General features: G+C 41.5%; 1 protein-coding gene across 4 annotated transcripts in view; it reads left to right on the top strand.

Moving 5' to 3' along the window:
- The window catches only part of LOC140554556 (KH domain-containing RNA-binding protein QKI), a 119,441-nt gene that overhangs the window by 60,690 nt on the left and 46,525 nt on the right, over positions 1–12,226 (top strand). For all 4 annotated transcript variants that reach the window (XM_072677682.1, XM_072677684.1, XM_072677683.1 and 1 more), the window contains exon 3: positions 1,043–1,159. In XM_072677682.1, the coding sequence (XP_072533783.1) occupies positions 1,043–1,159 (117 nt within the window). The remainder of the gene's footprint in view (positions 1–1,042; positions 1,160–12,226) is intronic.

Genomic DNA, 12,226 nt, shown 5'->3' with positions numbered 1-12,226 from the left:
AAACATGCTGGGAGTACATTTGCCCACATTGGGTAGAATTGAATAGAATATCTTTGTCATTGTCAAATACACTGGAACAGAGCTGGTTTGGAGGAATGGGCAAAAACAGCAGGTTTCCACTTTAACTTACACTGTTCAGTGACCTTCTGAGAATGCTCGTCACTGCTGTAAAACAGGCTGTAAAAAAATGCCTGTTATTGGCCCCTAGAGGACACCAGAGGGCACTCTGCTAAAACACAGTGGTAAAAACAAAGGATCGGAACTGGATCAGGTTAAAAATAGATGATGGCCGATCCATGAACATACATGCCTGGATCGTCCCTAATCCAGATCCACTGGATCCACTGGACCAGATTGGGACATCATTGCCAAATGTAATGTTTTTCTTTCACAAACTTGAAACCTCAAATGTAAAAACAAAGCCGTTGCAGAAACATCCAGGCATGCCCAAAGGAGCAGTTTTAGTTGCTTCTTTCTACTTGAATACTGCATCAGCCTTATGGGGATTTTGACTCCAGCTTGTGTTCACACTGACCCCCTTCTCCTTTAATTACCATTAAATTCCCATGGAAAAGTGCATGCGGGAAAGGGGTCTCTAATATATGTATCTCATGGTTTTCTTTTGTTTTCCACAATAATACCTATTCCAAACCAAACCCATGTTAATATAATAATGCAGTGTTTCTTCTGTGACATTTATTGAAGGTTTAGGATCACCACTTTTCAATGAGCTATGGGAATTAATATCAAATACTACACACTGGACGTTTTTCGTCTATCAGCAGGATGTTTTTGTGAATGCATAACACTATGAGAGGGCAAGGCCTTACATTGTTCAGGAAAGCTGTTTTGCATACTGCCTTTCATCAAGGTCACCCTGATGAAGTATTGTGCGCTGCACTGTGTAAGTTTATTGTATTGGGTTTTTGTGTAATATAAAATGTATCATCTGCTTTTAATCTATTGAAACTAATGTAGTGTAGATGCATGCAGGGTGTAAGCCGAGGGCTAACTGGTGTGTGTGTCTGTGTTTGTGTCACAGTTTAATTTCGTGGGCCGGATCCTAGGCCCGCGGGGGCTCACCGCCAAGCAGCTGGAGGCTGAGACAGGATGCAAGATCATGGTGAGAGGCAAAGGCTCAATGAGAGACAAGAAAAAGGTAAGCCCCTCTAAACACACATAGACACACAGTCACTGCTATAGTCTCAAATAATTTATTCATTAGTTTTTAAAATACATTTTTAAAAGTCTATTAGTGTATGAGCAACATTTGTTGTAGGGCATATACCAAGGGTGGGAGGAAAATTGGATTCTTAGATGCATTTCGATGCGGACATGGACGATTGTAAATCGATTCACAAATGTCAAAAAATGATTTTCTGAAGGTTAATTAATAATGTAATTTTGAGGGAATGCAAAAGGCAGAACCCAGAATTGCAGCACCGAACAATCTGTGGCGTGCACATAACAAAGACACAAGATGGATGAGCAAGAAATCTGTCCGGCACCCCCTGCATTAAAAGCTAGTGTATTCTTACAGTCAGAAAAGCTAATGATGCAAACCATTAATAGCCAGGTATGAGCATTACTACATTATTGGAGCCATTACAACAACTGAAAAGCAACTCAAATTCCAAATAAGGCAAGGCACCACCACAAAGATTTTTAATGGCCGTAGGTGTAGGTGCATCCACGTGTGCAGTATGTGCAGGTGTGTAGCAGTGTGTGTCCGGTCTGGTCCAGTCGGCGCTGTGCTATTTGCGCGCACAGCTGAAACGTTCAGCTTTCCTGGTGATGGGGAATAACAAGCCCTCCCCAAACTGCAGTTTTGCTCCTGAGAGCTTTGGGCAGGTGTTCAAACATTGTCCTTGGCCTCAGATTGCATGGGGCCTGGCTCCAGTGGCCCCGCCAGGGCTGCAGTCCCAGTCAAAGCCAGGGTCTGAGCAGTGCACGCTGGGCCTGTATCTCTCTGGGTCAGCGGGGGTTATGGGAGGGTCTGGTGCCTAGGGTTATATCCATAGTCCATTACCACAGTCTATGAACACTTGGATAAACATACGCACTCTGTCTTTCGTAAGGGAGTAGACGTACCTCAGTGTTTGCTTATTTATCTGATAACTTATCTGAGCGTTCATCTGAGTGGTACCAGTCACGTTTGGACACTGCTGATTGAATGTATCTTTGGAAATTTGTTTCTGAGAAAATATCAATCAAAATATCACATTTAAAAAGAAACTTTTTTGGAATGTTTCCTGAGTGAGTGGTTCTCAGCAAGCAGCACGCATTCGGCGAGGAACTTTTTCAAGCCTGTTGGAAAAGCATTCCAAGTGGCTCCTCATGAAACTGCTTGAGAGAATGTGAAGTGTGTGTAAAGCTGGATCCAGACAAAAGAGGGCTACTCTGAAGAATTTAAAATGATGAGAAAGTTTAGATACTATGTTTTTAGCATTGTAATAAAAACCAAGTAGCGCTGCTGTCCATTTTGTGACCTTTTGGTGCATTGTGTAGTTAACTAGCTGTAGAGATTAAAACTGAGCTTTTTTTCGTTCCTTGTGTATTTCTTTGGAGTTCCCTTTCTGAAGTGTGGTTAACTCTATTCTCTAGTTCAGTTTGAAGGCCATTGGAGAGAGGAGTTGGTAAAAGCTGGTCGGCTAGGTTAGCTTCTGGCCTAGCACAGATACCCGCTCGCTTCCTGGCTTTTACTTCCTTGCTTACAAATTTGAGTTAGCCTTCTGAAAAGCCACGCTCATGAGGTCTGATTTTTGTAGCAACCCATTTTCCGAGGCCCGAGTGTATGTCAGATTTGAAGTGTGTAAATATAAATAAGTAAAGTAAATAAGTTAAGATTGTTACCTAACGGTTTTGGGATTGGCCCATTTTATTTCTCTGTCTTGGTGATGCTGAATTTGCTTTTGAATAAGGAGACAGACTTTAAGATTTGTGGTTTGTCCCTTCCTTGTGCCGAACTCCTTTTATTTAACTGTGCCAAGATCAGTACATTTTCTAGGACACCTTTAATATGAATTACGTTACTTGCATTACTCATGTGTCTCCATGAGAGCAATATTAATTTTACACGCTCCATTTCAAACGTCCATTTTCTCTATATAGATTATCCGTGCTTGTCCTTGTGTCTAATTTGTGCGAGCGCGTGCCACCTGCAACAGCTGACCGTGTGACTTTGATTGTGAATTGTGAAACGCAGCGAGTGGTCTGTGGAAGCATCTAATCATACTACAAGGAAACTGATGGATAAAGACCCCATGCAGAAGAACAGAGAGACCCAGCCTCACCCAAATGTAGCGCACTCAGCTGTTTTTGAACTATTTCTACTGGCTGGTTTGTGGGGTTTCATCATTTTAATCAGCATAATTGGCCGTTTGTAAAGAGGAGTAAAGTCGGGCTTCCCAAGCACTAGCAATGCTTCTGAGACTAGGAGGGTAAGGACTTAACACGTCAACAAGTGAAGCCAGCCTCTTTTTTGCCTCAAGATTTGCTGATGCAGCATCATCCAGGCTGCCAACATGTTTAAAGGACAGCGCCAGGTACCCAGCTCTGCAGCAGCAGCAGCTAACAGACGCCTGTGCCGCCCAACGTCGCTTAAGAGTGATGAGGGGAGTCGCGGTCAATTGTGCCCCCTCAGACGCTGGCCGCTGATGGCAAACCACCTATAGACAGGACTTTTGACGATTACTGGATGTTTCTTTAAATACTTAAATGCTACACAGGTTGTTGGGTTTTCTCACACTCGTTTTGGTAAGTGCACTCTTAAAAAGAGGTCAGAGCTTTCTAATAGTTCTTTGAGTTTGCCATAGAAGAACCGCTTTTGGTTCTATAAGGACATTGTTTGCTGAAGATTTGTGGGTGTGAAGAACCTAATTAAATTCTTCACTTGATGAAAAGCAGTTAACCAATTCAACAATTTGTCACACTCACACATCTTTATTGTAAACATGTTTTTTCATGGATCCAAAAGTGGTTCTTCAGTGACATTGCTCAAAGAACCTTTATTTTTAGGAGTGCCAAGGATATCCCTGTGGCATGTACACCACACTACACCAGTAAGACTAACACTATATTCACCTACCTGGGTAACATAGTTCAACTGTAAATTGGCCTGGATTAGAGCATCAGAAAAAAAACATAACAATAAGTGTAAACAGGTGCATCTCAGTACTGTTCATGGACCAGGTCCCTTTAGTAATAGAGCGCAAGCAGGAAATGTTTCTCACACTTACTCCATGCGTACGTGTGTTTGTGTGCAGTATGGTTCTAAGAAAGAGGTCCATTTGTGTTTCCATCAGCGGGGTCGGTTGTGTATTTGGACAAGTGACTGTAGCACAGAGAGTTATCAGAGGGCGTCCCGCTCAGTGGTGAGGGAGAGAGGGGGGAAAATTAAACAAGTGCTATGTGAAAAGCGCTGTTGTCATCTCACGCTCCGCTCCCACATCTGGATCAGTTCTGTATCCTGTTGGAGCACAGCTGGTCATCAGCGTATCATATCTCAGCCCTGTGTGTGTGTGTGTCTCCGCACATGTGTTTATGCCGATCTGTGTGTCCATGTGTGTGTGCATATTTAGACGGTTCATCTGACATTGATGGGGTCATCTGAAGCCTCGACCTTAAACGTACGCTCACGGATATACTCCGACAGCCTTGTTGATAAGTGTGGTACGAGTGGTGGGCGTTTGGGGTAATTCCATGGTCAATTACGGGTCATCAGTTTTGAAATTTTGAAATGATTCATGGCACCAAATTTAATAACAGAGACAGATCTGGGCTTCCTTTTGTTTCTCAAATGGCAGAGAATCCAACAGTAGCCTACATATATATTTTGTAGGATATACCTACAAAATAGATTTTGTAGGTTTTGTACCTTTACCTTTTACAGAAAGGCTTATTAAGCACTAAGGTGCATTACTCGGTAACAACAGGGACTTCTGTACAAACTGGTGGGGCTATTCTTTAGTAATAATGCTTTCGGCCCACTGGTGCATAGGCTGCTTAAGGGGTTAATAGCTTTTCTTAATCAAGCTAAATGCTAAGCTAAACAGGAGACCCTCACACATGCATGTCTATCAACTGATATACATCTTAGTTTCACATGGATGTTTTTCCTGTAGCACTGCTTAGATAATTGTACACGTCATGTAAAATAACAGTCCATGGTCAGACGTTCTGTATATTGGTCAAAAATCTTTGCCCTGTCAAAGTGGGGCGGATTTTAGCTACGTTGAGTGACAAGCAGACTATGGTGACCAAAATATGTTTTTAAAGGTCAGTTTGTTAGGAACCTGTTTCCAAGCTATCGACTATCCACTCTACTCTGTAAAATTACAAGTGTAACAATTCATAAAAATTTATTTAATTTGATTCAGTACACTTTTATTTGTTGTTGGAATTTTACCACAGAAGGCCTTGAGCCCTATTCACTGTCCCCTACATGCAAAAATCCAGATCACTATATAGAGCACTGATGTGGGCAACAGAATTCAAGGTAATGAGCAGTTTTGGACACCTCGTTGTGTGTGTGAGGTTATCGGTATTCCATGTCCGCTAGTGTGCGTTTATTGCTGAAAGATTTTTTTAAATATCATAATTTATATTTAATCAATTATCGATATTTAAACAATGAATTAAATTACATTTTGCTTTCGAGTATCTACAATTTTTTGTGCCATTCGTACCAACTACAGAATTTATGCTATTGTCACCTCACTACACTGTTAAAAATATAAGATTGTTGAGGACCTTTTAGAGGTTCTTCAGTTCAAAACTGGAGGAACCTGTTAAGGTGCTTTAAGGAACCTTCAAAATTCAACCTTTTTCTTCTTAAAACCTTTTCTTGAAGGTTCCTCAAAAGCACCATAAGAGGTTCCTCCACAGTTTAAAATTGACAAACCTTCAAACGTTCCTCAAAGATCTTAAACTTTTAACAGTACAGTCAATAGCACAAGCTACAGTTGTTTGTCAAAGTTCAAAAATCGACAGGTCGCTACAAATGCAGGAATTCGAGATTACACTAGAGGAATCTGATGTATTCCATGAACTACTAGTGGATTTGTGGTTTCAGTGTTGGTTCAGCAGCTAAACCTTCACTGGGTTGTAGTGACATCACATGTAAATGAAGCTTTCATTACTGTGTCTTACACCCTACAGAATCAAAATTTTTGAATGTCAGATATTTCACATATTTTACTGGTTGGCTATGTGGCTCTAAGTGGAGTTCTCCCGTCCATGCATAGCACATACGGTGCTCAGCCAAAGAGTAAAAAGCTCGTCCTTGAAGATCTTCTTTGACCTTCTTTTCCTTCTTGCCGCCTGCCTCACCCATAGAGGTGTGTGTTTTTTGTCACTGGGTATAAGAGCTTATTCTACCTGCACATATTTGATTAGATTACTCTCCTCTTGGGCAAGTGTCCTTGTCCTCTGTGTCATATTTCATGGCTCTCTCTCTCTCACACACACATACACACACACACACGCAGGTTCGTTCATGCACGCACAAACACACACCCTGCCTAAGTGAAACAAATGCCAGCTGACACTGTGTGTGTGTGTGTTCATGGAATGCAGAATGTCTCACCAGTAGCCCAAGCAGATGAGGAAGAACAGAAATGCAACATCCAGTGACGGAGAGCGCTGAAGGAAAACCCTGCATGGAGAACATCCAGGGCTGTCATTGGCCTTCAGAATAAAACCTGCTCAGTTCGGTGCTATGAGACCAGTGTATTTTCATCATTGAATATGTGCTTGATAAAATCACTGTTTACATGCATTATGAGAGCGAACGCACAGGCCTTTTCATTCAAATCTTGCCTCAGCAGCAGGTTCTCAAAAGCCTGTTTTTATGAGCTACAATGCAACGGATCGTCAGCTGGACGTAAGCAGACAATAGTGAACTTGTCCAAGCTCTCTAAACAGAATTGAGTTTCTTTTGTCTTGCCTCAGCCTAAAGCACAACTTTAATGCGAGTGGAGATAGAATCTGGCAGTTGGATCATTTTCTCCAACACTCAAGGCGAAGCTTTTCACAACCTGCACATCTATCCAGTTCTCATTTAGAGATGTTCTCAGGCAGCATCAGAGACTCAGCGAAAGAATCTCTTGTAGCTTTCCTTTTCGAAATCGCTCTCACAAGCGTAATGAGGATGGATGCCCAAAGAATACAGAGTTTTTATAGGAAAATAAAAACTCCCACGCTAAGTGTTGTAATTACAGGTGGAAACTTATAATGAATAGGAAAATTTTGCTTCCTAAACAGCTTCCGGCTTTAACCCCTTTTATCATGATAGAGGAACAGTTGGCAGCTGGTGCAACATAGTAGGTAAAGTCTAGTGCCTGTAGAGGAGTATTGTCAGTAGAATAGGACTCTCTGGAGCAGATAAACATGAACCTATTGACACCATGTCTAATTCCAGGCATGGGCTAGAGGGGTATAACGCCCCACCAGCATTGAGCTGTGGAGCAGCGGAACTGTGTTCTCTGGAATGATGGATGGTGCTCCATCCAGTACTTTTGGGATGAGTTGGGGAGTTGGAGATGAGGTGGGGTGGTGATCGTCCAACATCCTGACCTCACTAATGTTCTTGTCACTGAATGCTCCAGAATCTAGTAGAAGGTCTTTTCTAGACAGTAGAGGCAGTGGGAATATTGACAGATGTAATTGGCTAAAAATAAATACATTAAGATCATCCAGATCCAGGCATGTTTTCAGCAGTTCAGCTCCCTAGCTTGGGCAAGACTCCAAAAATTACATTATCCTGCCTGTGTAACAAGATTCTAAAGTAAGATCATCTGGATTAGAGACCAGACAGAGCCCATGAATGTAAATGTAAAGGCTGTCATGTTTAGGCAGTTCTGTATTGGATGAGAGATAAATTGTCTACTGAGGTTTGGACCCTGTAAATAAAAAAAGGAAATCAACACCTGTACTGCGAAAGAACAGGTGAAAGACTAAGACTAAGATTATCTGTGAAAAAGCACATGCCTGTATTTTCTAAAGTCCATCTATTTTAAGGCTTTTTATTTTTATTTTTTAACAACATGGCGACATGTTTGTTACTGATTACCTCCATTGCTTTGAGTGTGTTTTGCTTTAGATAAGATTTGGACTGTTTATCCTAAAACTCCGCTGCTGAATCCCCCAGGATTCCTGCATTGTTCAAGCATTTAACCACCAGGTGTGCACCAGTTTACAAAGCTTTGTCTACTGAACCATTCTCTGAGACAGCTTTAAGAAGAAAGCTTTACTTCTTCATTTTTGTCATCATTAATAAAACTCACAAAAGAATAAAGTAATGAAGTACAAAACCCAGCAATCCACAAAGGAAGCAAAGAGAGTATTAAGTGTATGCAGTATCACTAAAGACAAAAAACAGCTGACAACACTAAAAGGAGGCGGAGTTAGAACCCAAACACAGGTGAGGATGATGATCATTGGGCAGTACAAAGGAGGAAACACAACCCAAAACCAATTCTAGAGCACATGGCCACAAAGCACTATGGGCCATGATTGTTTATTGTTGTAAAAATGACTTGGGAAACAAAGAGCAGTGCTTGGCGTGGGCCGACGGGGCAGAAACGCAAGGCTAAAAATAAAGCTACAATTAAAGATTTAACACCCTGCAAAGTTTAGCTCCATGACTAATCCAACACCCCGATCTAGGTAATGAAGGCCTTCAGGAACACTGAATCCTAGATCCAGGAGCGTTGAATCTAAACACTCTCCAATACACAACATTTTATTGCTAAAATATTTAAATATTGTTTAAAAAGGGAAGTAATATATTTTTGTATGAAGCATATGAATATGTTTGTATGTTCGTTCCCTGACTGGCTGAAGGGGCAAGTGGCATTCCGTGAACCACAAATTCAGCAGTTCTAAAATACACCAGTCAGCCATAACTTTAACACCACTGACTCATGAAGTGAATAACCTTGATGATCAGGTTCCATTGGCACCTATCAAGGAGTGGAATATAAAAGACAGCAAGTGAGCAGTCAGTTCCTGAAGAGCAGTCAGTTCCTGAAGGTGTGAAAAGCCAGAAAAATGGGCAAGCATACGAATCTAAGACACTTTGACAAAGGGCCAAACTGTGATGACTAGACGACTGGAGGGTCAGAACATCTCCAAAACATCAGGCAGGTTTTATTGGTTGTTCCCGGTTATGCAGTGGTCAGTACCTACCAAAGCTGGAACAAGGACAACCATTGAACTTGTGACAGGGTCATTAATGCAATTCATGGAGGCCCTACCTCACAACTTACAGGGTCTGCTGCTAACTTCTTGGTGCCAGACACCACAGGACACCTTCAGAGGTCTTGTGGCGTCTATACCTTGACGGCTCAGAGCTGTTTTGGCAGCACAAGGGAGGCCTACACAACAATAGGCAGCTGGTATTATTGTTATGGCTGTGTATAAGTGTATAAGTGCAAACGTTAATAATAATCAGTAATTGGTGTTAACATGCTTGTCATCATCCTCCAAAAATTCCACATCAGTGCATTCCTAGCTGCGTTATGTACATTCTAAGCATACCTGAACACATCGAATTAGATCAGGCTAGCTAACTAGTCATGCCTCTATACTGAACGCAGTGGCTTTGTAATTATGGAAAACAGTTGGCATTAAATAAGTATGTGAAGGCAGCACAAGTATATGCAGGTTGCTGCTGTGCTTCTGCTGAGGTCCTGCTGTCTACTGGAGCAGCTATTGTTCAGGTTGGACCTGTCAGAAAGGCTCTGCTCCACTGTTGAGCCTGCTAGCAATTACTGTTATTAGGTCTGTCATAATCACTTCAGCATCTAGTCATACCATAGCCACCAAGCAGAAGCATTGTCTGAGATTGTGTGCATGTGTGTGTGTGTCCGCGCTTGCATTATTGCATGCAGTGTTTATTTTTATTTATAACCTCCTCCACCCCTTCCTGCAGAGGACACATATTGAGAGTGGTTGTTTATACGAGCCTCACCATGGCTTTTTAAATTAGCAGTAGAGGCACGTTGTGACTATGCTAACATGAAGTTAGCCATGGGCTCATTGTTCAGCGATGTAAATTACAAGTAGTTTTATGAATTTTAAAGCTCAGTTTAATTACTGCCTTTGCACAAGCCCTCGAAAGCGCTGCACCTTTGCGACAAGGACGCCAGACACTTAAATCAAGTTTTGTCCTGGCTCGTTCTGAATGAGAGCCAAACTCGCAGTGTACATAATATGAATGCATAATTCAGCACAGTCATTTTTGTCAGCCAGTCTTTATTAGTCAGCCAGGAGGAAATGGGCTGAAGAACAGATCCAGGGAAACTGCTAAATTAAAGGTGTGCCTGTGTGGGTGGGTATGCGTGTGTCCAGATCCAGATAAATGTGTGTGTGTGTGTGTGTGGCGGCGATCTTTAGTGCAGGGCGAATATTGGAATGTTGCAATTGGGAGTTCTCTAACAAAGAACATAACCCTGGATTTTTCTGTTCTCCAAATCCTCTAACAAGCAGCTTTGATGTGCTGGGGTTTTTACACAATCGCAGATTCGTCTGGATTTCAGAGCACAGCCCTCTCTCATTCTCCTGCCTCTCTCCCCTCAACCTGAAATCCTCCCCTGGGAGACAGAGCGAGAGCAAGAGAGAGAGAGAGAGAGAGAAGTAGAGGGAGGAGCCTGGTGGTTTCTGACAGTCTTTCATTATCCACCCCAAAGCAGCACTGAATTGAATATCTCAGGTTTTACACAAATGAAAATTTAGATACCATAGTCATCACAATGCACTCACTGATTAGATCATACTAAAGGCCCAATCAGGAAAGACTGCAGCTACTGTGGCAAAGCTTACCCTTCAGTTACTTGAGCATAAATCATGGATCTCATTTCCCAAAACCAGGGCCCTGAAACGGAATAAAAACAAATCACTTTGCTCTGAGCAGAACCAATATTAAAACTGTTCCTTTTCTTCTATTCCAAACCCAACAAAAACCCACGCTTAGAAAAAAAGTAAACGCTGTAAATTCTGTTTCTTTTACAAAGGCTGGATGTAACTATAGTAGCATTACATTTGCTATAGATACAGCAGTAGTATTGATAATGACATGTAATAATAATGATTATTGTAAATGATCTGCATTCTGTATGTTTTGGAATTGTACTATAGCATTAGATGTCTTAAATATCTTAAACAAGCTTCCTGCTGCAGTTTCTTGTGGCCACAACTATGAAATTGGTCCTAAAGCACTGAGCTGCATTCTCAAAGTGGCCTAAAGCATTGAGCTACATTCTCAAAGTGGCCTAAAGCATTGAGCTACATTCTCAAAGTGGACTAAAGCATGGGCAAATGCAATGAATTGCATTCTCAAAGTGGCTTAAAGCACTACGCTGCATTATCAAAGTGACTTAAAACATTGGGCTACATTCTCAAAGTGGCCTAAAGCATTGGGCTGCATTCACAAAGTGGCCTAAAGCATTGATCTGCATTCTCAAAGTGGCCTAAAGCATTGATCTGCATTCTCAAAGTGGCTTAAAGCATTGAGCTACATTCTCAAAGTGGACTAAAGCATTGAGCTACATTCTCAAAGTGGACTAAAGCATTGAGCTACATTCTCAAAGTGGCCTAAAGCATTGAGCAACATTCTCAAAGTGGACTAAAGCATGGACTAATGCAATGAATTGCATTCTCAAAGTGGCTCAAAGCACTGAGCTGCATCATCAAAGTGACCTAAAACATTGAGCTACATTATCAAAGTGGCCAAAAGTATTAATCTGCATCATCAAAGTGACCTAAAACATTGAGCTACATTATCAAAGTGGCCAAAAGTATTAATCTGCATCAATAAAGTGACCTAAAACATTGAGCTACATTATCAAAGTGGCTTAAAGCATTGAGCTACATTCTCAAAGTGGCTTAAAGCATTGAGCTCCATTATCGAAGTGGCCTTTGATAACATTCAAGAAGTAGATTTGTTTCTAAATGGGAAATGGGACTATGAGTGCAGCATTAAATACTGGTTGTGTGTATGTGTGTGAGGGAGAAAGAGGGGGGAGGGAGAGAGAGAGAAGGTGATAATCGAAGTGTAAATCTTTATTGCTCTGAAGTTATGTTTGCTTACATCTGTTGCGGTCATTATTCCGCAGTGTAGATCTATCACTGGAAAATCTTTATCGCACAATCTGACCTGCAGCATAACTTAATTTGTACCATCTGCCATGGAATTTGTCTAAGATTGAATTTGCAGCATTCTGTG

This window comes from Salminus brasiliensis, chromosome 4 (assembly GCF_030463535.1).
Source record: "Salminus brasiliensis chromosome 4, fSalBra1.hap2, whole genome shotgun sequence".
NCBI classification, from domain to species: domain Eukaryota; kingdom Metazoa; phylum Chordata; class Actinopteri; order Characiformes; family Bryconidae; genus Salminus; species Salminus brasiliensis.
Note: the sequence above shows the minus strand (reverse complement) of the source record. Positions and strands in the feature narration are given on the sequence as shown.